The 26,477-nt window shown below is 34.1% G+C and overlaps 4 protein-coding genes across 9 annotated transcripts; 3 read left to right on the top strand and 1 right to left on the bottom strand.

Moving 5' to 3' along the window:
• Nucleotides 1-2,351: 2,351 nt before the first annotated feature.
• LOC113854452 lies at nucleotides 2,352-10,587 on the top strand. 2 transcript variants are annotated; one of them, XM_027485428.1, is made up of 12 exons: nucleotides 2,352-3,584; nucleotides 3,800-3,934; nucleotides 4,064-4,208; nucleotides 5,058-5,360; nucleotides 5,726-5,951; nucleotides 6,047-6,213; nucleotides 6,289-6,399; nucleotides 6,664-6,715; nucleotides 6,852-6,961; nucleotides 7,086-7,214; nucleotides 7,969-8,058; nucleotides 9,033-10,587. In XM_027485428.1, the coding sequence occupies exons 1-12, from the start codon at nucleotides 2,392-2,394 to the stop codon at nucleotides 9,543-9,545; spliced, it is 3,174 nt and encodes a 1,057-aa protein (XP_027341229.1). In that variant the 5' UTR covers nucleotides 2,352-2,391; the 3' UTR covers nucleotides 9,546-10,587. The 2 variants fall into 2 exon arrangements, with proteins under 2 accessions (XP_027341229.1, XP_027341228.1); XM_027485427.1 differs by having other exon boundaries at nucleotides 5,058-5,372.
• Nucleotides 10,588-11,003: 416 nt separating this feature from the next.
• Nucleotides 11,004-15,525, top strand: LOC113854774 (protein SUPPRESSOR OF GENE SILENCING 3-like). Of its 3 annotated transcripts, XR_003502796.1 has the most exons (6): nucleotides 11,004-12,658; nucleotides 12,807-13,104; nucleotides 13,263-13,507; nucleotides 14,323-14,480; nucleotides 14,896-15,330; nucleotides 15,372-15,386. XR_003502796.1 is itself a non-coding variant. In XM_027485989.1 (5 exons), exons 1-5 carry the CDS (start codon nucleotides 11,633-11,635, stop codon nucleotides 15,119-15,121), a joined length of 1,869 nt encoding a protein of 622 aa, XP_027341790.1. In that variant the 5' UTR covers nucleotides 11,004-11,632; the 3' UTR covers nucleotides 15,122-15,525. The 3 variants fall into 3 exon arrangements, 2 of the variants coding, with proteins under 2 accessions (XP_027341790.1, XP_027341789.1); XM_027485989.1 differs by having other exon boundaries at nucleotides 12,891-13,104; nucleotides 14,896-15,525; XM_027485988.1 differs by having other exon boundaries at nucleotides 14,896-15,525.
• A 2,266-nt stretch (nucleotides 15,526-17,791) lies between these two features.
• LOC113856511 (VQ motif-containing protein 31) lies at nucleotides 17,792-18,355 on the top strand. The gene has a single exon (XM_027488344.1). It carries the CDS (start codon nucleotides 17,792-17,794, stop codon nucleotides 18,353-18,355), a length of 564 nt encoding a protein of 187 aa, XP_027344145.1.
• Nucleotides 18,356-20,401: 2,046 nt separating this feature from the next.
• LOC113856307 (calcium-dependent protein kinase SK5) lies at nucleotides 20,402-25,606 on the bottom strand. 3 transcript variants are annotated; one of them, XM_027488080.1, is made up of 7 exons: nucleotides 24,877-25,606; nucleotides 23,097-23,240; nucleotides 22,838-22,990; nucleotides 22,605-22,720; nucleotides 21,165-21,332; nucleotides 20,712-20,936; nucleotides 20,402-20,621 (listed from the first exon to the last, which is right to left on the bottom strand). In XM_027488080.1, the coding sequence occupies exons 1-7, from the start codon at nucleotides 25,421-25,423 to the stop codon at nucleotides 20,466-20,468; spliced, it is 1,509 nt and encodes a 502-aa protein (XP_027343881.1). In that variant the 5' UTR covers nucleotides 25,424-25,606; the 3' UTR covers nucleotides 20,402-20,465. The 3 variants fall into 3 exon arrangements, with proteins under 3 accessions (XP_027343881.1, XP_027343882.1, XP_027343883.1); XM_027488081.1 differs by having other exon boundaries at nucleotides 20,458-20,621; nucleotides 22,838-22,978; nucleotides 24,877-25,529; XM_027488082.1 differs by lacking the exon at nucleotides 24,877-25,606 and adding an exon at nucleotides 23,936-24,043 and having other exon boundaries at nucleotides 20,458-20,621.
• Nucleotides 25,607-26,477: the final 871 nt, after the last annotated feature.

Genomic DNA, 26,477 nt, shown 5'->3' with positions numbered 1-26,477 from the left:
AAATACACAATGAAAAAAGTCAAAAGTATGACGTATTTAAATTTATAAGTCAAATTCGATAGGACTAAAATTAATATATATCATTGTAAATTCACATACTATCAAAGGATAATTTATACGTTGTCACAGGTAGCATTTTTCGATTACAAGTTAATTTGTTTAATTTTTATTTTACTTTATTTTAGGATAAACTACATTAATACTCCTTCAAATTTAATAAATTTTCATTCGATATAATTTTTTATCCAGAAAAAATCTCTCCTAATTTTTTATACACGGGTAATTTTCTTAAGCATTGCATAGGTATCACTAAATTAAATTATTCGTTTAAAATAAATATTGAAAAATATAATATGTAACTGTTTTTAAAAAGTAAATATCATAATAATTATTGTTAAAAAATTAAGTTGAATATAAGTTGTAAAAAATCCAACTTTAAGTTAATACTAAATTAAGAAAAATCACAATGTAAAAAATATTACTACCATGTGAGCATGAATTTGGATAATGACAAATTTTAATTCGGCTTTTGCGTCGATTGCATTAACTAACAATGCACTGTTCAGAGTTCAATTCTAGCTGTAATCGTTTAATTAATAGCACTAAACAGCAAGACAAGACAGTAGCTCCCAAACACTTAAGCCTTAATTTCCGTGATTATGGAATTTTGACTAAGGAAAAACCAAACCAAGCCAACTAATGGGTCTCAGCATTATTCGTTAATGTAAAGGAAATGAAATAAATAATTAATATCTTTGTTTGAGACCTTCTTTTCTGGATTTTAAAATAACATCCCTACTTTGAAAGTTGAACGTTCCCTTGGGTCTTAGGTCCTATAATTAATATATTTTATTAAAGTGAATTCACCTTGATTAACCACTTTCCGAGGTAGACAAATTTTGTTAAAGTGAACTAATTAGTAGTAATACATATTTAAATGTTCAAAGGATTGCTTAATCAAGATATTATGGATTATATTAAGGTGAAGAAGAAAAAAGCACTCCATTGATAAAATGGCCCAAGGACATGTTCTATGGTGTTTCATGCTCTCTGGTCATTAAAAACTTTGAATAAAAATATTTTTACTGTTTTTGAAAATGTCGGCACATCTACAGAGACTGCAACAGCGACAACTCATCAACCCCTCTCACATTTTCTTTTGACATATTATTAACTCATTCTAATTTTATTCTAGGTAGCATCCCTTCTTGGCTTCGCCTTTTTCTTGTTTTATTGTTAATTTTAAAACAAAATATCAATATTTCAAAAAAAATTATTTGTTTATAGTTTTTTTTACGTGTTATAGAATTAAATTTATAAAAAGCGTAATTAGAGAAAGGTTAGCTATATATTTTCAATATTTTTATCGTTTTTAATGAAATTTAACTAATTATTAAATGTGTTGTAAAAAAGTGTATCATTAACGTTAATCTCTTAATTATTAAGAAATAAATTGTTTCAATTGGTAATACTGCAGAAATAGTTTTTCCTTTCATTGTTTTATTTGTTGACATTATTTTAAGCAAACGTTTTAACTAAAACACAACTGCACTTAAAAAATCGAAATACATAAATACTATGGCTCTACATTTCTAATATAAAAACTTCCATGTTGAGAGACAAATGGATAAAATAAATCAAAACATAAGTACTGTCAAACCTTAAACACATATGTGAGAGTGAAATTGCTGCTGCTAAGAACAATTACAACCGTGCCATATGCTAACCCACAATAGATTTAGGATTTGTGAATTCAACTTTGTTCAGCATATGAGAAAGGCAAAAACTGATGTGCACAAAGGAAAACAACTGAAGAGAATATATCCGAGACACAATCAATACATAAACCAGATGATGAGAGGAAATTGTATGTATTTGTTAGAAGTATTGCCATTTCAGAAAAGAAAGAAAGAAAGAAAATTACCATTTAATAAAGATTTAGAAGTATTCTTCTTTGAGAAGCGTGTGGTAGCTTAACCACTTTTCTCAGCATCAAGGTTAGGCAAAAGAAAAATTAAAATACACTAAAGAAAACAATTTAAAACTTCCTGAATAAATGAAAATGTCGTCACAATAAATAATTTAAAATAATAACAATTATTACTATTAGTAAAAAAAATAAAATTATATTTATCCTAAGATAAATGAAAATTATCAAAATATGACAAACAAAAAGTTTTTAACGGTTACCGTGGAGTTTTGACGGCGTGGTAAGTTATAACCGAATCCAAACTTAACCCCGTTATCAGTTTCTATTCCCTCAAAATCAGAGTTTTGGAGGGAAAAAAAGGAGAGCGAAAATCCATGGATTCGCTTCTTCCTTCTTAGAATTCATTTCCATTAGTGTTTCAAAATTTTATTCTCTTTCGATTCTTTGATCGAATCCTCACTATGATGGATTCCGATTCCAATAAGAAGAGAAGGTTGGCGAACGATCCTTCTTCTTCAAACAAGAAGCAAAGGACCATTACAGCCTCCGTTGTTTTTAAACACTTGGAGGTTCCTCTCTTTTCCGCCGCCGAAAACGGCACCGTTTCACGATGCAACTCCTTGCGCCTTCATGCGGATCAGCCCTACTCGATCGGCCGCAAACCTCGCGACTGCGGATTTGTCTTCCGCGACCCTCGCGTGAGCAAGCGCCACTGTCAGATCCTCTTCGACGGTTCCCTCCGCAAACTCTACATCCTCAACGGCGTTCTCTCGCTCAAGGATTCTACCGCCACGTGTCACCTCCTTTACGAGTTCAGAAAAAGGGCTATGACGATGACGACGTCGTCTCGCGACAGCGACGGTGGCGTTGAGTTTCGAGAAGCTTCCAACGGGGTTTTTGTGAACGGCGTCGAAATTGGAAAGGGAATGGCCGTGGAGTTATCGGTTGGAGATATGGTCTCGCTGGTTTGTGGGAACCATAACGGTTCGTGTGCGATTGGGAACAATCGAATTGGGTTTGTTATTCAGAGAATTGATTTCGAAGGGTTTAATAGTGATGACTGTGTTGAAACTGATGAATTAACATTCTCGGGGCACTCACAAAGTGGGAAAAGGAACAAGAGGGTTTTTGCTGTTAGGGCTAATGTTTCAAGGTATGAGGGGATTATTGGAAGGGCAAGGTTTCTTCTTGGTAAGTGTAGAGACATATTGCTTAGTGATGATACTGTGTCTTGCATTCTGCGTGATGTGCAATCTGGATTTAAGTGTGTCCCTGGTAATGCTGAAGTGCAATCAAGTTCAGCAATACTTTGTGACAGTAAAGTGATGAATTTGGAGGGGAAGAGTCACGGTTTTCGTCGAAAAGAGGAAGTCAGAGTTAGTTGTTTGGATGGTGTTGGCGATGAGGTTCGTAATGTGATGCTATTAGATTCTGTAGGGAAGAATGATCCTCCTTCCGTTGGTGACTGCTGGCAGGAGAAACATGGCGGCAATGTTTATTCGCCGCCTGGGAAGAATTTTTACTTGAATCGTCTGGAATTTATGGACCATGTCTCCTCGGGGCTTCACCGGTCCATATCTCTCCCGGAACTTATTCATCCCGTTGAAAGCATTTCAAGGATGTTTATTGCAACATTTACGAGTGACATAAAATGGTGTGACTACCTAAAATTTCCCAATGTACTATTTTCCTTTCATAATACTCTCTTTTTGATTGAACTGTTTTGTCTCTTGACTTGTGTTTCTCTTTTGTGCCTCTTACTATTTTCGTTTCGCATCTGCTTACTTCTTGATGTCTCAATATGATGTGTGAACTGCTACACTTGAGTTTTTTTTGTATTTTACAATCCTGACTGAGTTGTCTTGTTAGGTTCTTGACATATTGCAAGATTCCTTGTCATCTTCCAGTTACAATTGCATGCCACAATGCTGAGAGATGTTGGAGTTCAAGACCCGATGAAAGAGTATTTGTGCCTTACCAGGATTATCCTAACCTAGTTGTAGTGTAAGTTTTTTTTTTTTAATATTTTTTTAGGGTTGGGGGGTTTGGCGGTGACGTGCAGTTTAATTATGCCCTTACTATGTGCTGCTTTATCTGTCCTATTTGTTAATGAAGTTTGTCATTGGATATTAGGTGTCCTCAATTCCCTGAAACCATAGCATTTAGTAATAACCGTAAGAGACAGGGGATTGCTTGCCATCATCCAAAGTTGATTGTTCTGCAAAGAAAAGATAGTATTCGAGTTGTTATTACATCTGCAAATTTGGTGGAAAAGCAGGTATTCTATTAGCCAAACTTCTACTTATTAATGTTTATACATTTTTTATCTTACAAATTGAAGAGCAAAATGTTGTATTTATGGTATGTAATTGATTAAATTGGTAAAACATCAAATGCTGAGTGGCCTATTGCCCTCAGGTGAAATGTTTCTAGCATAGGAGTATTGTCCTTTCGATTTGGGTTCTTCTTGCATCCGAATTCTATTAGAAGTATGGTATGTAGATCCTTTCATTAACATCATAGAACGTTTATTGGGTTCAGTGGTGACGTAAAGATTAAAATAATGTTCTTTCACGGTTTTATCGAAGAAAAGTTTATAATTTAAAGAATATGCTGAATATATTCTTACAAAGGACAAGGTTTCAGAAATAAAGCCATAACTAACATTTTTCTTGTATTGGCTGTACTGTATTTTCACTAGTTATTGTCATAAATAATATTCTTTTGGCATTTCATTTTTAATGTACAAAAACACTGCAAAAATTGAGTGGACCAATCATGTGAGATGGAGAAGCAACATAGTAAAAGAAGGGGAAAAAAGTTTTGGAGGCCTCTTTACTTGGATAAATTAATATAAAATCATAAGCTTTAGCATTTCTCTTGCAAAATCTTTAGATGAATGACATAAGCTACAGTTGTCATGGTTTCGTTACTTGAAGTTTGAAACCTAAAATGGCAACATTTAAGTGATTTTTTTATGCAGATCATCATGTAAAATTTATGTACATTAGCATGTCTATAAGACTTACCTTGAATAGTGTGGATAGTAGAGTAGGTTTACAACTATTTTATGTTTACATGTCATTAACAGAGTAAAATTATTGAATTAATTTTAATTGTTATGTAGTGGAACGGTGTGACTAACACTATATGGTGGCAAGACTTCCCTCATTCCATTTCTGTTGATTTTGCATCACTTTTCCCAAAAAATGGCAATGGTGAAATTCATAGGGACTCAAAATGTGATTTTTCTGCTCAGTTGGCTGGGTTTATGGCATCACTTGTTATTGATATACCCAGCCAGGCTCACTGGATTACTCAGCTGACAAAATATGACTTTGGAGGTGCAACAGGACATCTTGTTGCTTCAGTACCTGGAATTCACTTTTATAGAACTTCTGTTCACTCAGAATCTTTTTGGGCCTCTCCTGTATGTACTCAAGTATGTCATGCAAAGATATTGGTAATTGATTGAGGTGCGGGTTGACTACCCTTGCCTCTGCCTCTGTAGAGTTATTTTTTTTATAAAAACTATCATCCTTTTGTGCTTTTAATATTTGAAAACTGCATCCACCTTGCTTACAGTTGGGTTGGAGTATTATACTCCAAAAATCTATCTTGTGGGTAAGGTGGTGCTAGTATACGACTGCACTTTTTATGGTAAATTCCAGCACTAATGTCATCCGTGTTATTGTTTGGGGGAAAAAGTAACACCTCTTCTTCTGTACATTCTTTGACTTCAATTTATATCTTATAGATACTAATTACTGTGCATTTTCGTCATCTGGTTTGAAGCTTCTTGGTTCAGTTGTGGCATCAGTGGTTGGTTTAAGCCATGTTTTCCGCACTGTGACAGACTCAAACAGTGCAAGACTAAAAGCACTGGCTGCTTTCCTGAGGAAGTCTTGTAAGAATGCTTATGGGATGTTGGAAATTGTTTTAAAAAGAAATCCTAATGTGCCAGTTGACGAAAATGCTGTTAGTGTTCTTGTTCCCAACCCTGATCAAACTTTTGAAGGAGGTAATCTTCATTTTTTGTGTTTTGGACTTGCATTTAAATTTTTCATGCAACAATTAACAGTAATAATATCTATTGTTTTTCATTCCTTTCTATAGATTATGTTCAACTTGGTTTTCTGCCTAGAAATATAGCAAAATGGGTTTCTCCACTTTGGGATGCTGGATTCTTCACATTTTCTGGATATGTTTGTCCAAAAGAGGCCCTTGCAGCTGCCTTGGGAGAAAACTGCAAGAAAGTACAACTAGTACTAAATGTGTCAGAGGTGTGTTGAGTGTAGCTTCTATAGGATGACTTGTTAGTTTCCATGTATATGTTACCTGACATATAGGCCATGCAGGGGCATCGTTTTAAAGATATGTCAAAGATGATGCAATCTGAACAGATTGTTGCATTGTGCTCACTCATTGCTTCAATTCAAAGGTGTTATGGCCTTTGGAGATTGCAAGAGGTAAATGGTGCCTGGGCTAGAAAGACCTTTTTGCGTTGATTGTGTCAAGATGTTTTATATTTGTTAGAAATATAAATAAAATACTCCTTCTAAAGCTTAAGCAATCTTATCTTCTTGGGTTTGCTTTTGATGTTTTGAGTTATACCTAATCCTTTTCTAATATGGTATCAGAATCTATCTACTTGCATATGAATGAAGAACTTTATGCTAAAATAGTTTTTGAAAGATCCTGTTATGAATAATTAATCTTACTTTTTATACTAGGTTCTAAATCGATATAGATGGCCTGAATCATTAGAGTCTGAAATTATATATGGTAAGTGGATTATTATTATTATCAAGCATAAGGCCAACCTTATTTCATTGCAAGTCGAAATCAACTAGCTGACCCCACCCCATTCTTTTATCATCTTTTTTGACTAATATTGCCTAGTACCTTTTCTGTCAATCAGGTGCATCTTCTATTGGTTCGTCTGTCAATTCAAAATTTCTTGCTGCTTTCTCAGCTGCTGTTGGGAAGAAATCATTGCAACATTTTGATTCGGAAGAGTCTGATCCTGAAGTAATTTGAAGGCTTTTGCTCTTCCATTATATTTTCTTAAAAAAATTTGCATCTTTTCTGCTGGATGCATGATTTGTTGAAATTGTTTGTTCATTAATTCAGTAATTTAATGATGGTTTGACAGTGGGGCTGCTGGAATGCTAGCGAAGAAATGAAGAATCCTTCTGTTAGGATTATTTTCCCCACTATTGAAAGAGTGATGAATGCTTATAATGGGATTTTGCCTTCAAGACGTATTCTTTGCTTCTCAGAGGTGATATGCTTTTCTAGTCAACTTTGAATGCATAAAGTTACAAGTTGTGTACTGGAATATATATTTTTCTTTAAGCTGGATTCCTTTGGTACCCTTATTTTAATGAGTGAGCTGGTTCCCTTAGTAGTTAGTGGTCAATATTTTGTTTAGTGTCCTATTTAATTGAAATATGAATACAAAAACAACTTACTATACTTTTATTTCAAATAAGGACAGATGAGCAGATATTAAACCTTAATTGTTAAGGGTTACCAGTACACTCACAAGAAAAGATTTCCAGTTAAACATCTTTCTTTAAGACATTCTATTCTAAATTATCAAGGACCAGTCCTCCGTTGTGAGTTTTTTACGAGACACCCACACAAAGATCTTGCATGGGACAAAATTTATGGGTCCCTACTTTGGATCTGAGCCAATCTTTCTTAACATATGAAAAATTCATTTCCAAAGAGGTATTCTAAATGCATATACAAATACCACTCTCCTCCCCCGACCTCTAAGACATTTTAAAGGGGTCATTCAAAGGAATTATCTGAACATGAACTTGGAACTTTCAAGATCAGAAGAATTTTGTTCATTATCTTTCTGGTATCACACATGTGCATGCCATTTAGCTCGTGTTTGTGATTCTTTAGTATTGAAATTTGTTTTTTGGAAAATTTCTTTGCAAAACTATATTAGGAAGGTGAACTTTTGACAAATATAGATGGTAATCATGTGAACAATGCAGAACTGATTCTCTACTTTTCTACAGAGAACATGGCAAAGGTTGAGGACGTTAGATATACTACATGATGCCATCCCTCATCCCCATGAAAGAATAGGGCATCCCATGCATGTCAAGGTAACTGTATACTAATTTATACCCCTATACTACTTTTTTTATGATTAACTAGTTGCTGTATGTATTCTTGTTATGCTATGGATAAAGTCCCTTGTGCTGATGAATGTAATGCTGATTGACAGAGATTTGCGTCTTTTCTTTTTTGCGTCCTGTCTTATCCTGTCTCTAATTTTGAATTTAAAATCGGTAAATCATAATCCTGAATTAGATCTGTGCACTTTCAGAAATTTGAATTTGTATAGAAAACAGACAAGGGTTAACTTAAGTGATCTGAATGTGTCAAAATTTTCAAGCTCAAGAAAAATATTTGTGGCTCAGGGATTTTTGGTGAACAGTTTCCTGATCTCATTCTATTTTTTAAAATATTTTAGGTTTGTATATGCCTCGATGATGGTCAGCATGATCACAAATCATATTATCATACAATCTAACGATAGCAATGGGCTTGCTATGGAAGCTATGATTTAGCTTATTTGTAAATCATCAATTTATATTGTTTGGTTGCATGGAGTGAAATATTTTTTGTTTTTTCGCTGCTTCTGCTGTAATAATTATCATTTTCCAGAGGTTCCCCACCATTTTCTGTCCTTTGCATGTACACTTGTTCTGTGTCTTTTTCTCTGACATTTCAGTCATTTTTCTAAGGAAAACTACAGAATCCAAATCCATCTGTATATGGCCTTTTGTCATGTCTTTGTTGGTTATGGTTTCCAGTGTACAATTGTATAGATAGTGACAATGTTGATGAATTTTCACTCTATTTGTTTCAAAAGGGTTTCTAAGGATTCTAATATGTACTTTAAACATGCATACGGTTGTCACTTGGTTCTGTTTGTAATCTTATGCCCCATATGCTGTTCCATAAGATTGGACTTGGGTGATTAGCTTCTCAATTATTAAACCTATTTGTGCTTCTCCCCTCCTACATCACAAATGTATGTTTTAAATGATTTTATGGAAATTTTTTTGCTCAGGTGGCACGTAGATGCTTCTGGTCTGGGAGGGATGCACCTTCCGTTGGTTGGGTATATTGTGGGTCTCATAATTTTAGTGCAGCTGCTTGGGGGCGACAAATTTCAAATCCTATCAGTACAAGAAATGACGGACCTCGCAAAGAGGACCCTTCTGTGAAATATGGGCTTCACATTTGCAATTATGAACTCGGGATTATATTTACTTTTCCTCCTAGAGAAAATAATGATTGCCCTAAATTGAAAAGCACAAATTTAGATGATATAATTTTGCCATTTGTTGTGCCTGCTCCTAAATATGGATCTAGAGATAGGCCAGCTACTATGCAGACTATGAGGGAGGTTATGGTTGAACTTGCTGAGAAAGGGAGGGAGAAACATGCAGAACAAGAAATGGAAGAGCTTGACGAGGAGGAAGAACTGGAATCAACCAATTATGTTGAACAGGAGAAGGAAGAGGAGAAGGTATATGCTGAGATACTCTGGAGTCAGGTTGATTCTTCCTCGAGCAGTTGAACTTCTGCAAGAAGCAATACTGGGGGTATTTGATACACAATTGATTCTTCACATGGTACTAGGCTTGGAAACTAACAGAAATAGTGGCAATTATTCAACTTGTGAGGAAGTAAAGGCTTATCCCGAGATATTAGGATTAAAGAGCAAAGCCCTTGGCATGTCCATAGAAAGTCATTACGAACATTCATCCGGGAACTCCATCTTGTCTTAAACAAGTTGATTTATATTTGGATCAGAAACTGGTATTTTCTATCTCTTGTGGTTCAGCTCATTTTAGGCTTGGTAAATTATTGATACCACTTCGTAGCCTAAGGTCCCAATTCTTGTTGCTGCGACTGCCTTGTTTATATTCCAGCTCCACGCGGATTTCTTAATGAAAGATATTAGGAAGACTGATTGATGGAACCTACTGTAGCATTTCTCATTTTTATGAATTCAATTGGAGGATTTGAAAGTGGTAGTTACATATGCAACAGATCCATAAAAACAGACCAATAACCCCAAGAAAGTACAAGGTAGGACCGATTGTGATTAGATGGTGAAGATTATGTAAATGTTAGGTGATATGGGTCTCAGCGTGTAACATTCTTTTCTGCTAGTTCTTTACTTCTTGAAGCTTTGGAAATGTGGGCTTCGACAATAGGCTGTTGCTGTCACTTATGGGATTGGACTTGAGGATCCCAAGAGATCAATAGAGGCAATGCCATTCCGTGGTGCAACTAGGGTTAGCAAAATTGAACTTGCAAAATCTTCGGCTGGATACTATGTTGGATCAGTAAGGGTTAAGGTTGTATGCATTAATATTGAATTTGAAGACATCCTTTGCCAGGTAACTGCAGAAGGTTGCAACCACCTGTTTGATTGTCACATCAATTGGTGTGTATCCCTATTTATGATACGGCGGAGAATTGAGCGTTGTATTGTTGGAGACAGTAGACTGCATTCATTATGCAACAATTCTTTCATAGTGTTCCCATTTTTGGGACAAAATAAGAACCCGTCTGTTATATGAGCAAACAAATGAATGTATGATTTATTTCGTAAGTTTATAATGATTTTGCAGTTATATTTTCATTGTCGAATTAGATTTAAGAAATTTTTTAACGTAGATTTAAGACTGATTTGTATTTGCATTTGAGTTAGAATAAATAGATTGATTTAAACAATCTTTTGATTCTTGTAAATATTTCAAAAATTTAATTTCTGGCTCTATTTTTTTAAAAGAAAATGAATTTTGGCCTTAAGTAAAAGTGCTGAATTGATTAACATGATTTAACTCAATATTACCCTTTATATCTTAATAGTTACTTAAAAATGTATAGATTTCATAAACATTTTAAAATTTAGTTTTAGTTTTTAGAAATGATTTTTTGTCTAGTTTTGATTCGTGTATATATATATATATATATATTTTTTTTTTATTTTTTTATTTTTTTTATTTTTTTTTTTTAAAGTGAACAATTTTAGTATTAATATCGACTTTACTAACAGTAATTCAAATAACCGTTGTCAGGTGTATTCTAGTTACTATGGCAAATTTTTCTTTCATCGTTTACTATCTCATCTTTACTCAAAGGCCAGGTAACTTTAAAAATTTGAACGTACGGTAAGCGTTAATTTTGGTGAATAAAGTTTTAAAGTCCGAAATACGACAAACTTGAGAGACGAGGCTGAGTCAACTCTGACTTCCCTTTGCTCTTTCCTGAATTGCTCCTTCCTTCCTTCCTTTCTTCAGTACCAACGCAACTCTTTCCATTCTCTGTTAGCTTTCTCACTCAGACTACTCAGTTACTCTTTTCATTCCATTCCTCACTCACTCTCTGATCTAAACTTTTTTGTTGCTTTTTAATTCAACTCGGAATCTGTTCTAAGTCATTTTTAGGCACCATATGCTTAATATTAGTATTGTTGATATACTGTGTTGAATACTAGAAATGAAAGAGTTTAATTTTGATTCACTGTTTGTTTGTGTAAAATTTTTTATTTCAACCATCAATCATTTGTCTACCGGAACATCACAGATTCCATGTTTTTGTGCTTGACTTGACAACAACCATGATCCAGATTCCAGTACTGAGCTCGTAGAAATGAATTCAAACAGAGGGGGTGAAAGACCTTTCACTATGGCAAACGATGATTATTCTTCCAAGGGGAAAAACATATTGGAATCTCATCCAGAAACTGAGCAATTAACTCAAGGTGTTGCTGAGGAAGATGATGGGGAATGGGTGGTATATGCAAGGAAATCTAAGAGTAAGGCTAGAAGCAGTGCTACTAAACCATGGAGTCCTCCAGTTCATAATTCTAATTCTAGAGGAGTGGGAAATACAGAGATGACTCAAAAGCCGGTCAATCGGAATCATGGTGGAGTTGGAAGGGCTTCTGGCAGTAGAAATCCTTGGCAGTCCCAAAATGACAACTTCAAGAGACCTGTCAGCGGAGGAAATGAAATGCCGCAGTTGATTACTAGTGAATCTGAAAGCAACAGTGTGACTTCAAACCCATTTATTCAACCTCCGCTGGAGCATGGGTGGAATTGGAAATCTAGAACTGGTTCTAAACAGTCCAAGAGTGGTGATGATAGCCTGGTAAAGGATGAAATTACAGTAGAGTCCCCTGTGAAGAATGATAGTGTTGATGATGAGGGGGAGGAGGGCTTTGATGTTATGGAAGACACTGATGACGATCTAATCAGTGATGATTATGATTCTGATACTAGTCAAAAGAGCCATGAAACTCGTAAGAAGAACAAATGGTTTAAGAAATTCTTTGAGATTTTGGATTCCCTAAATGTTGAAAAGATAAATGAAACTGAAAGGCAGTGGCACTGTCCAGCTTGTCGAGGTGGTCCTGGTGCTATTGATTGGTATAGTGGGCTGCAACCTCTTTTGACTCATGCTAAAACAAAGGGGTCAAAAAGGGTGAAGATCCATAGGGAGTTTGCTGAGCTTTTGGATGAGGAATTGCGCAGAAGAGGTACTTTGGTAATTCCAGCTGGGGAAGTATTTGGTAAGTGGAAAGGCTTAAAAGATGAGGATAAAGATCATGAAATAGTTTGGCCTCCGATGGTTGTTATTCAGAATACAAGGCTTGAACAGGATGAAAATGACAAGGTAAAATTTCTCATTTGCATCAAATGGTGAATAATTGGTGATAGTAATATTTTTATTTTGATATCTGGGATTAATGTGGCAAAACATTATTAATTTTCCTGAAATATTTCGGAAGTTTGTGTTAAATCCATGTTTTCTTTGTATGTAGTGGATAGGTATGGGTAACCAGGAGCTTCTTGATTATTTTAGCTCGTATGCTGCTATGAAAGCTCGACACTCTTATGGCCCGCAGGGTCATCGGGGGATGAGTGTTTTGATATTTGAAGCCTCAGCTGTAGGTTATCTTGAGGCTGAGTGCCTGCACAAGCATTTTGCAGAACAAGGAACTGATCGAGATGCATGGTTTAGTCACTACCGTAAATTGTTCCTCCCTGGTGGCAGGCGACAACTCTATGGATACATGGCTGTAAAAGAAGACCTGGATTTTTTCAACAGGCATTCCCAAGGTTCCTTTTCGTTTCTTTTCCTTCCTTGTACTGCTGATTGTTTGATTTGTTCTGGTTGCATGTCAACAAAGCCTTTTCTGTGTGAACAGTATATTAATTCTTTTTTTTTTGTTTGGGGGGGGGGGGGGGGTTCACATTTTTTGTGAAATTGTATACAGGTAAATCTAGACTCAAATATGACATGAGATCTTATCAGGAGATGGTTGTAAACCAACTTCGGCAAATGAGTGAGGACAATCAACAACTTATTTATTTCAAGGACAGGGACGTCAAAAAAGAAAAACACGCAAAAGCTCTTGAAGAATCTTTGGGTATAGTGACTGAGAAGCTGCGAAGGACGATGGAGGAAAATCGTATTGTGAGGTTGAGAACTAAAATGCAACATGAAGAGAACAAGGAAGAGGTAAAACTAATAGCTGACGACTTTTTGGTACTCTAGATTTATGGAGAAACTGCAGATAGATGCATTTTTGCTTTCCTTGGACATGTACTTCTAGCTGTTTGGATGTGCTTTAGAATGAATTGTTTCCTTGAAAACTGTTATCTGTAATTTATACTTTTTAGTACAATTGCTGAATTTTCATTAGCATGGGTAAATTAAACTTTCTCAAATTTACCTTCTCTTCATGACTCAGATGGTTTTGCATATAATATTGTGACTTACGTGCCAATAGAACTTCAGTCTAACCTGTCAAATTGGAGGATCAATGAAAAAAAGATCTTGTCAATGTTTGGTTATTTGATCTACGTGCAAAGCTCTCACTCATAATAAATCAATGAACAATGATAACGAATTGCACTGGCCCAAAATGCTAGTTTATTTAAGAGGATGTTTTCTTTAATTCTTTAGAAAATTAACAGATATTCTTGTAATGATTTAGTATTAGTAAATGATGGTTATCACTGTTTTGTAGTAAAGTTAGTTGCATAGTTCCTCTGACCCAGTTTTTCACATCAGTTTGTGTTGATAAATTAATTAATTCAATTACTTTTCTGCCAAGTGTTTTGGTAATTTCATGCTATTCATAGTTTGTTTTCTCTTTTCTAGTTATCCAAAAAATAATTTATTATTTTCACACTGGGATGATTTCAATCTTAATTTACTTTCCCTTATGGTTATTCATTGTCAATATTTCACAAATGTCTTCTAGGTTACAAATGTTTCTTTTTATTCTTGTTATTTTTTCCTAACCATTGGATACTTTGTCTCAATGGAAGATGTACATGCAAGAACAATTTTTCAAGGATCAGATCAAAATCATTCACGATTCAAGGACTGAAAAGGAAGAAGATTTTGAGAGGATGCAACAAGAGAAACGTGAGAAGGTGAAGCAGTTAAGTGCTGGTCATTTAAATGAAGAGGAAAGGAGAGTCAAGTAAGGACATGTCACTCCTTGAAATTATATGTTAAATTCAGTTGGACTAATCGCCATTAACTTTTTATTCTCATCTGGTGCTAGTATATGTTGTGAAAATTTTGGGAAATGCAATTGCGTGTTTGCTTCAATTTATTTTGAAGAAATGATTGCTTGCTTTTACTAACTTCCTGCAAGAGCTTTTGAAAAACAAAAAATTATTACAGTAAACATGCACATTATCTCTTGGGCGTTTCTGTATTTGATGGCCCTAGGAAAATTACAAGGAAAATTAATTCACATTAGCAAATGAATATTTTGAGAAGAGGTTTATATGCATACATAGAACAATGTAGTCCAGTTGTTTTGGATGAGCAGTTGTGATATTCATATTTTTCATTGGCCTGTGGTAAAATCTGATTTCTTTGGATGATAGGTCGGATGAATATCTAAAATTTGTTGAATTTCAAGATAAAGAAATGGAAAACTTTGTTGCTGAAGAGGAGAAACTCCGTCAAGCTCATAAAGACAACATTGCTGCAATGACCCGGAGATATTGGGAGGAAAAGGTGCAGTGGGAGGAAAAGTTTAATAAGGAACTAGCCAAGCTGATGGAGAAGTACTCCCTATCTCACCCAGAAACAAAGTCCAATGGTATCTGATGATAGGGTGTAGCACAGTGCGGACAAAAAGATTAATGCAGCAAACTAAACAGAGAAAATAAATGGATAGATTGTTCCAAGTTGAAGACCCCAAACGTCAGCATTTTAGTATTGGAAGACAATATGCCTGGAGATTGAAAGCTGGCCAAAATACAGTTGTCATTGCTTATTTTCTGTTCTTTGGGACTAGAGGCTAGAACTTTTGACGTGTTTGGTTGTTTAAAAATTTAATGAATAGCAGCAACTTTAGATGCAGGGTGTGAATGGGTATGAATGGAAGCCTGATAGATATATGGGATGGTGCTTCCTTGGAAAATTGGTATCATTAGTCAAGCCTGCCTCTGCTGCTTCAAAATAGCCTGATTCAACATCTTCATAAAAATATATTTAATGGTCTTAAATATTAAATTAGTTTTTCAGCCTTGAAACGTGACTGTGGTTTAAGGTTGATTTTATTTAATTTAAAGCAATGAAATTTTGTTAAAAAAAATATGATCATATTTTTATATTTTTTAAGCAATAAATATGATTTTTAATAAAATTCTTTATCACTTATAATTAATATATTTTTTAACTAATCCTTGCCGAGCTCCTCATAAATAAAGCGACATATGTTGACGCAACCAGACAAAAGATATTTTATTGGATTCTATTTGTGACCTTGGTAATGGTAACGTTTTCCCACGTACTAAAACAGAATATAACGGATGACAACGTTTGACGTGACGGATTGCAGGTCAGTAATTTCATGCTTGTTGCATATTTAAATTACCCCTCATGAAAAATTACCATATATATATATATATATATATATATATATATATAAATAAAAAACTGCCTGGAACTCTTTTAACCCAGTCTGTGATTTGGACGTACCTTAACATTTTAAAGGTGAACTAACATTCCAAATAAATGGTTCTAGATATAGACGGTGGTTATTGGTCTCTAGATGTGGTTATTGGTCTCTAGATGAGCGTTATCTTAAAAAAAGGAACTAACCATCAAGTTGTCTCTCTCTTTAGAATGGTTAATTTTTCTTTGAATATGAGTTAAGCCAATCCATATTTGGAAGTAACTGGAAGGAAAGTGGTATGGTACATTGCCCTTTACAACATGTAGTTGATGTGGCAAAGCCAATGGCAAGACTACTTTTTGAGGTCAGAGATTCTTTGTCCTAACTGGCCTGCAACCTTTATACCAGAAATCGTTAACTACACTCACTTCCAATAGGCCCCTCCCTCTCTCGGAGACTTTTTTATTCTTCCTCTTCCTTTTCCTTTCTTTCTCAACTTGTTTTCTTCTTGGGATATTGAGATACAAGAAAGCAGCTGCATTGTTTTACTTCCATCAAAACCACCTTAGGTAGGCAACAACCTTTTCTTATATCATTTTAGTTTCCAAGTTTCTTATTTATATGGTTTTCTCAAAGTTGACATGTTATTTCATATGGTTTCCAGTCATGTCAACTTGTTTTTTTGTATATAACTACAAAGATTTTGAATTTCAAGACATTGAATTGTATAGACAAAAACCCCTTCTCTTGGGATTCCACACAAAGTAGAAACTAGTTGTGGGTGAATATTGTTGTCCATTGCAAGTTTGCGTTGGTTTCTACTTCATTCCTTGCAATTTAATGGTTCAATTTTCCATTGAATGTGTATGAAAATGGAGGACGAATTTTTTATCAGGTCAAGTTCTGTATCCAATCCATTGTTAGCTGAATGGGACTTAATAGCTTTACAATGAGCTGAAATTTTCTGGAATGGGATTATTTCAAGCTGGAGCCATGTAGAAAATCATTGCATGCATTTAACATTATATTTTTAATTCAAAAAAGAAAACATTATTTGGAGGTAAAAAAGTTAACAGTTGGTCTGTGCACCCTGGCTAAATTTGAGTTATCAATTTCAGTCAATAAATGAGAGATCAGAGAGAAAAAGAATAGACAGACAAGTCCACTCCAAGACCTCATGAGTCAAAAAGAAAACAGGTAAACCAGGTAATAGACAGTTAGGCATAAAGTGTTCTGAGCAACAAAATCTCATCCACATCCTATAATAAGAAAAACATATGATTCACCAAGCTCTTGATGGATTGGGTCAACAAATGCCAACCCTCCACCTAGAACATTATTGGGGGACTGTGTAGTGTAGTTTCAAATACATGTCCTGTGTTTATGGACACAGCTCCTAAGAAATCCTCTACCTTAATCTAATTTGTTAGCCATACCCCATTTGAAGAATTATTTGATACGACATGCTTTGGACAGGACAGAAAACAATTGGCTTTCTCATTATGACAAGAGATGTGGGTCATCATCAGTCATGAAATTATTTAACTTTGCATTTCTTTAGAGCCCTCAGCTACAATAGGTCTATCCATGGATCGCCAATCATATATTATTATATCACCTCTCGTAAAACTTCTTTTGTCATGAAATAAAACTCATAGCTCAAGTTGTTTTTCTTTCCATTTTCGTGTGTGTAAGACATATAGATTGCAAATGTTTTTGGAATAAACACTGATCAAAACATACCATATGAATGGTATTTGTTAGTTCCATGTTAGTGTGCCATGGATCATTTTGTATCTGAGTTGAATTTAATCATCAATCATGAATATTACAGGTGAGATTCTAAGTGACTGTAAATCTTATTGTCAAATGAAGTGATGAGAATGGAGAAGCCACCAATCCATGGTACTGCAACTGATTGCAAACCACTAACCACTTTTGTTCAGACAAACTCAGATGCATTCAGGGAAGTAGTACAAAGATTAACAGGTCCCTCAGAGGCTACAACACCAAAAGAAGTAGAAACAACAAAGGTTGCAAGTGTGAAAAGGACAACATCAAAACTCCATGAGAGAAGGAAATGCATGAAGCCCAAACTTGAGATTGTTAAACCCAGTTTTCATTATAAATCATCAGGTGCATGTTTGTCACCCTCTAAGTCAAGAAGTTCTAGCTTTCCTCCAAGCCCTGGATCAGGGAGTTCAAGTCTTCTTCCAAGCCCCACCACCCCTTCAACACTGTTCTCTCAGTTAACTATTCTAGAAGATGAAAAGAAAGAAGATTCCTTAATGCCTCAAATAAACACAGAAGAAGAAGAGAAAGCTATCAAAGAGAGGAGATTTTATTTGCATCCTTCCCCAAGGTCTAGACCAGGTTACACTGAGCCTGAGTTGCTTATTTTGTTTCCTCTGGCATCTCCCAATGCAAATGAGAAAGTATAGTTTTGATCATCATAACCTGTTCCTCTGTTAAATTCAGCATGCTTCAAATTACATATATACCTGTTTATGGGGGCAATACTTAAAGTGAAATCAATATATAATGTATGCCCTCTTCTACTTATTTGTTTATTTTTTACCAATTTGTAATACATGCTTTGAGGAGAGTTTCTTAAGTACTATCTTTCCCTTCAAGATTCCGTGAACCCATGCTTGTATAGTTTCATCTCAATAATTAGCGTTTATTTTTAATGTTAACATTTATTATATAAATTATTAAAGTGATATTTTAACTTTGATTGAGGAATAACACAAAAGTAATGTAAGATATTACATTTTATGTCTTTTTTATTATGGTATCATTAAGTAGTCTAAAATTGTATTAATGTGTGCACAATTTTAAAATAAATGTGAAAAAGGTTGGGCATATAGCTCTTTCTCAATTTGCAACCAAAATAAAATTCTAAATTCAACTTCTCGCTGGATTTTATTTGGAATGTTTAAATTTTGCAAGTTTTATTAATGAGTGTCTTAAAGAAAAGTGTTAAAAATATAATGTTAACTAATGGGATAATAATTAAGCAATAAAAAATGATTTACTCTTAATGAGTGTTTTTCAGAATACAAGTTAACAAGAGTTTTTTTTATTGTAAATATTGTGCCAAATATATAGCTATATCCTTTTATTCACAACCACTCACAAAAATTACAAAAAATAAAAATTTTAGTGTTCATGAGAAAGGCTTTTTTTTTGGCTCATGTACTTTTTTATTTCCATGTTTTATTTCCTACGTGCCAATTTTTTTTTTCTAATTTTAACTGTACATATTTTGTCCTCATAATTTTTAATAGTTAAATTCAATATTTCACTCAAAGTTTGTTTAATAATTATTGAAAATGTAATAGAAATGTGGCATGCCACTGGTTTACATATATTTATGAATAAAAAAAATACATAATTCAAATAAAAATAAAAAAATACAAACAAGCCTTTGAAGTTTCTTTTTGTTATTTTTTGTATTTAAATATTTCTTTATTTTTAGAGAATTGTGTTGCACCTTAATTATATTTTCGTTAATTGTAGAATAAAATTCGAGACGAGAAACTTAATTTTAAAAACTGAAAAACTACAAGAATTAAACAGTAATAAATAAAATTAAAAGGATAAAAAGGAATATGAATCAAAGAGATTAAAAATTTTATTAAGTTATTTTTTTATTTTAAAATTTATAAACATGTCTTTGAATTTTAAATTTATTTTTAATAAAATTTTCAACCACATTTCTATTAGGACTTTATTAAGTATAAGAACTTAATTAAACATTTTAAATAATTTAAAGACTTATTAAATAATTAATTAGTAACATAATCCTTGAATTATTTAATTTTTTAATTATAATATTATAATGTAAATATTCATTTAAAAAAATTTAAAATCTTATTACAAACTTTCAAAATATAAAAATAAAAATATCTAAATAAGTTAATGACCTACACATTAATTTAGCCTATTTTATAATTATGGGACCAACAACTTATATCTTGGTTGACTATTATTATGAGTAAAAAATTTATAATAAGTATTTTTTTAAGAATTTTATTAACCTTAAATTTAAAGATTGAGAATAAATAGCTAATAATAGCAAAATTTTATTTAAAAAGTTAATATTTATTATATTAAAATGTACTATTTTCATTAAAAAAATTTGTTTATAAATGTTTAAACTTAGTCCTTAACAAAACTATGGTCGTCAATTTCATCTTCTTAAGTTCACATTTGTAGTAGTGAACTATGGTTGTCGATCTGAACCTTATATTGCTTCATTGTACATAATTTTAGACAAGTCAGAGAGCTTTATATGTGAGGATTTAATTTTAGATAATTTTAGATATTGATTGTGCCATTACCTTCGCTGGCAAGGGGCTTGACCTTTATTCGTTGTGTGGACCTTGTCAAGATCAAGGTGAAAATCTTTTTTCGGAAAGATGAGTTTATTAAATTACTAACGGATATGCATTGTAAAAAAAAAAGGAGATGCAAAATTTTGTCACGCAACAGATAACTTTGCAATAAACTAAAATTATCTTTTGGCAAATTTTCGTCTCCAAGTTACTACTTAAGGTAGCCATCAATAAATTGATTGGGCCCATTGTCTACTAATCCTAGAGCATCTCTTAAATTTAGTGTTTTTCTCATGGTTCGCCTTCCTATCCCTCCATTTCCCTTTCTCATCATGGCAGCAAATTCCCCATAATCTATTTGCCCATCCTGCATCACAAGACTGCCATTAGTACTCAACAAACAATGTTGGCATATAATCTTGAAAAATGAATTAGGAATTTTATGCTCAGTACTTACGTTATCTTGATCAATTTCCTTGACGATGTCATCAATATGGACATCATCTAAACCAAAGTCCTTACAAGCTTGTTGTATCTCATCAATGGTTATGTAACCACTACCATCTTTGTCAAAATAGGAGAAGGCTGAAACCAGATTTTCCTCTCTCTCTAGCTTATTTAAATGAACAGTGGCAGCTATGAATTCACCATAATCTATTGTTCCACTTTTGTCAATGTCCGCCTGTCACATACCAAATAAGATCTTATGTCCCACGTTAATGGACTAAAAAATTATTTACTGAAGAAAGAAAAAATGCTAATAACAAACTCTTCTCAAAATACTTGTTATTATTGAATGAAATTCATGTCATGGCAATCCTCTTCCCTATTTAGTGGAATCCACATAGATTTCAGCTAATACTAGGATGTCAAAAGTAGTGTGTAATTAGCATTCTTTAAAAGATCTTACAGCATCCATCAGATCCTTGATTTCAGACTCCATAAGTTCAGATCCTACTCGCTTCAAGCCATCTTTTAATTCATCAAATGTTATGGTACCACTGTTGTCTGTGTCAATCATCTTGAATAACTCTTTCAGACCACCGATTTCTTCTTCAGATAGCCTCTCAGCAATAACCTAGAATTAAGCAAGCCAAACTGTAAATAATATGAATCACTTTCAACTTCCTGCTTCCAGAAAGCAGGAATGATAAATCCTAGTTCAAACACTTCATTAACTCAAATATTTTACAAACTACAGAAATATAGTGATCTTTGAAGTTCAGGCTAAGGTGTAGTAGTATTTCATTTCACTGGTTTGTCTTAATGGAAAATTTAGCAAGGTAGCAGTGAAAGGAAAATTCTAAAAATTTTAATAACAGAATGTAAATAAGCTTCTTTAAAATTCTATTCATGTTGGCTTTCCGACCTTGGTGTTTCCTACTTGAAGCAACTCAAGACTTTGATGCAACCAATGGTTCAAGTTCCTTCAGAACTGAACCTCAGCAAGCTTTGACTTCCAATTTTAAGGCTCATGGATTAAAAAAAATGTAATAATAAGGATGAGGCAGCCTCATGGTCCATATCCGACACCCAAAAAATAGAATTCATAAGTCATAACAAAGAACAGAAATCCAAAAACACATGTACAACAAGAATCAATATAAAAGTAGAAATCGGCCTTCATATCAATGAAATGCATCTAACCAATCATAGCTGTTGAGAAATCCAGGACATAATGCAAATGCGAGTCCAACCATGTAGCTTTCTCGCTCCAATGCATCTAATGCCCTTGGTGTTGCTTTGATGGTTAGGGTGATCAAGAGTGAAAGTTGATCTTTTATTTAATTTTTGTTTTAACAACAAAATGACATTCAGTAAAATTCACTAATGATATTTATTATGAAAAAAATCCTTCATACTTTTTAATTTTCCCATGAAAATATATTTTAAAAAATTGGCTCCAGTGAAACACTCCACCAGTTTCTGAAGGGCAACCAAAAACCATTATACATGAGAAACATAAACACAATAAGCACTGCATTCCTTGAATGTCAAAGTAGGTACAAGATAGCTTGGGTATCTAATACCTGATGGTGCATCTTGCATTCCTGCAGGCATCCCACCATGTTTTGAAATAACATTTAGATCCAAGCAGCTTTTTTGAGTATAGTGAAAATGAATGCACAAGAAATTGATAAACTACCAAAAGAAGGCCTTCCAGTGGATCTTGAAATAATTGCAATCTGCTTAACCGAAATTTTAATAATAAATGCATATAATTACTTTTTCATTGTAAAAGGAAGACAAACAACTTAGTAGTCATGAAAGCAAACTTGTTCGTCCATGCTCAGCTTATAAACACCAAGAAATTGTCTAGGCTCAGCAAAAAGGTCTACAGAAGCCTTACACGTAATGCCATCTTTTTCAGTTTATTCATTGCAGAGAATTGTTTCAGACGAGATAAAACTGCAGAATCAAGAGGTTTATCAGGTGCAATGTTGTCATCAACAATCCATGGGTGACCTGACACAGAGGGAAACTTGTAAAAATCTTACAGCTGTTAACCCATTCTAAGAATTGTTAGAATTAATGCTGCTAACTCAATCATGCTAAATGCTCAATATAAAGTTTGGGACTTACGAAGTACTTGATGTGCTGTAAGCCTTGTTTTTGGATTTTGATCAAGCATTTTCCGAATTAGATCCTTGGCGCTGTCTGAAATGCTAGGCCAAGGCTCAGACTGAAAATCAAGTTTTCCTAGTAAAATCTGTCGGAAGATCCCTGGTTCAGTTTCTGAAGGTGACAAATATGCAGATTAGCATTAGCTAAGGCAAAGGATGAACATGAAGAAAACAGTGCCAAAATGGTAATTAAACAAAGGAATAACAAATAGCTCTACCAGCCCAAAATGGTGGCACCCCACTTAATAAGATGTACAGAATAACCCCAGCACTCCACACGTCTGATTCAGGTCCATAGTGCTTGCGCAAAACCTCTGGTGCAACATAGTATGGGCTCCCAACAACATCACAAAAGGATTCACCTGAAAAGTATCTTTCTATGTTAGGCATAGTGGCACATAGATAGCCCTCTCCCAGAGTCCAAACTTCTAGCAATTAGAATGCCAAAAAAGGCACCAAAATGCATGGGGCAGAAAAGATTACTAAGTACAGAAGTACTAACAACCCTTACGCCATTTGTGCACCCTTTCTTTTTTTCCCCTGTAATACAGCACATTGTTTTATGGCATCGTCCCCTTTGAACCCCAGTAGAAAAGAAAATCCCTTTCCTCGCATATATAAGACATAACAATTGTTTCTAATTGATGTAATACATATATGTATTAGCTTTATCTGTTTACATGACTAAAAATTCCATAACTAAAGATTGTGATTTTAATTAATGAGAGAACAAAAATTAAACTAGATTCTACTTTTGGAAATCAACTATACATTTACTACGACATGCAATCATTAAGGCATTCACCGGAAACAAGTTTATAAACCTAATGAAACTCCATTTATAGTATATATCACTATTAAACACTTCAAATGCAGCTTTTACAGAAAAATATAATAAAGCTTTATTTTAATATCATTTGATGGTAGGGTCTAAAACGAGTTTTCAAGTACCAGGACTATGTCAACAAGAATGAAATTTCTAATTTCCATGGACAATAGTTACACGGGACATTTTTAATTATTTATTACATAGAAGAAGCACTTGCAGAGCACAAACTTAGAGAACTTGTTATCGTTAATATAATTATGAAAAGCAAATATGAATTCTTCTCCAGAAAAACTACTATGCACATAAAAGATGCAACCAAGAACTGAAATCTGGAAGTTCAACAAGAGTAAAATAATATTTTGGGATCACTCAAGAGAAGACAAAACAAATAGCATAGAATTAATTTAAGCTGCCAAAAATGTTAATTCATGCAACCAAGGCTTATTACTCAAATTCATGACAGCATGAAAAAGGAAAACATAAAATTCTTGGAATTTAAAATCAAACACGGAAGCAGTGACCTATATTCTATAAGGACCCATGATGGACTTGGAAACCAGCTCTGAACCCTGTAGAAAAGGGAAAGAATATTCTCTTCTCAAATTGACCACATTTCAAAAACAAATAAAAAACATAAGCCAGCACAGCCATTCCCAACAACTCTTGGCCTCTGTAATTCAGTCCTATCCACAACAACCAGCTCATAATCAATTCAAAGAAGCATCCTGCTTAAGGACCTATGGCCCTATGCAAATTAAACAAATAATTACACCCAACAATACAACCCGACCCCTTTCTCGCCGAATGAACCGAAAAGAAAAAAATTGAAATAGAATACAAGGATCAAACAATCAGTCAAATTTGGGACACAACATTCGTTGTGCTGTAAATGTTCCCGGTTCAAGAAAAGTTGTCTCCTGTGAAAGATACCAGAGTTCTGAACAAAAAATGAGTCCAATTTGGGACACAACATTAGTTATGAGTCTTATGACCTTTGGATAAGGAATCCATCAATCTCTAGTTATCCACAGATTCTAAATTTAGAAAGTAAAACAAATAAATAAACCACAAAAGAAAAGAGAGAGAGGGTCATTCAACATTCATTCACACTCTCACAATGCTAAAAAGAAGATAGTAAAAGCAATTTGAATAAAAACCAACCAACCCACCAGGCTTGTAAAAAACAGACAAACCGAAATCTGTAGCTTTAAGCTTAGCATCCTCATCAACAGTATCAAATAGAAAGTTCTCAGGTTTGAGGTCCCTATGCATGACACCAAGCGAGTGACAAGTCTCAACAACCTCAACAATGGTCTTTATCAACTTCGCAGCTTGCCTCTCACTATAGTGCCCCTTCTGCACGATCCTATCAAACAATTCCCCTCCCTCACACAGCTCCATCACAAGGTGCACCGCAGAGGAATCCTCGTAGGTTCCTTCGATTCGAACAACGTGCGCGTGTTCCGACAAGTGGTGCATTATCTGAATCTCCCTCCACACATCCTCGTAATCCTCCTTGCACAAGAGCTTCCGCTTGGGAATGGACTTGCACGCGTAGCTTGCACGCGTTGCCCTGTGCGTGCAGAGGTAGGTTGTGCCGAATTGACCCTGTCCCAGCTTTCTCCCCACCTCGTACACCTCCGTGATGTTCCTCGTCCGGTACGGTAGAACCCATGCCGGTTTCACCGTTACGGTGGTCGAACTCGATTTCGCCATTGTTCTTGTCTTATCCCAAACACAAATTAAAAAGAGAATGAAGAAGACAAATTAATAGCTTTAATTATAATTAATTAATTAAATTAATTAAAACCGTGCTGTGTGGTGTAGTTGGGCACTGAGTGGGAAAGAAAAAAGAGGTTGTATCTGGTGTTCCCCTGTGAACCATTCTCATCTTTCTATTATTCATTTTAACAACGGAAACACAAACTACTAGCAAGTTGTGTTGTCTTCTGTCTCTTTCCTCTTTTTTCCTATGGGCTGTTTCAACTTTCCACCCCATATTCAACCACCACGTGTCTAAATTTCATTTTTTTACCGCATACGCAACTATAATTTATAATTATTATTCAACACGCACATCAATGAGTATAAGCAGTTTCAATTTAAATTTAACAATAGTAAATATTTTTAAAAAATTATCGGATCAACTATAAATTATAATTTTGTAATTAATTTTATCGCTAAGACCATGATTATTTTTAAGTCTTGTTGATGTCACTTTATTATTTTATATTTTAATTAATGACGCATACAAACAATAGGTGAAAGGACATCATGCCTCGCCCGTTCCACGACCACCAACTCTGCCCATGCTGGACACTGGATATGACATTTTACACCTTTTTTTAAAAAAATTATAATAATTATTTAGATTGATAATATATATAGTCTTAATTATCTTTTTATACTTAAATTCATCTTACATAAGTAATATTTTTGTGTAGAAATTAGAATAAGTTTCTGGGTCTAAGGTTAATGAGAGTGAGAATAATTTTTCTGATCTGTATACTCAGATTTGAATATTGTCTAGTCTAGAAGATCCAACAAAAAAGAATAAGGCATATACATTTAAAAAATTGGCAAGAATTGCAGACTCATAAAATATATTTATCTTTGTACCTTTCCAATTGGATGACATAAAATGAGGGATGCAATTGATCACGTGTGTCACTGAATGAATACAAAGGTTTGAGTTAGCTAATATCTTCAGAATTATGTCACACAAATTATTTTCCTATTTATTGATGTTGTGGACTGAGTCACGTGCCAT

Source organism: Abrus precatorius, unplaced genomic scaffold (assembly GCF_003935025.1).
Source record: "Abrus precatorius isolate BTA unplaced genomic scaffold, Abrus_2018 Scaffold11, whole genome shotgun sequence".
Lineage (NCBI taxonomy): Eukaryota > Viridiplantae > Streptophyta > Magnoliopsida > Fabales > Fabaceae > Abrus > Abrus precatorius.
The sequence above is the reverse complement of the archived record's forward strand: the minus strand, read 5'-3'. Positions and strand labels throughout refer to the sequence as shown.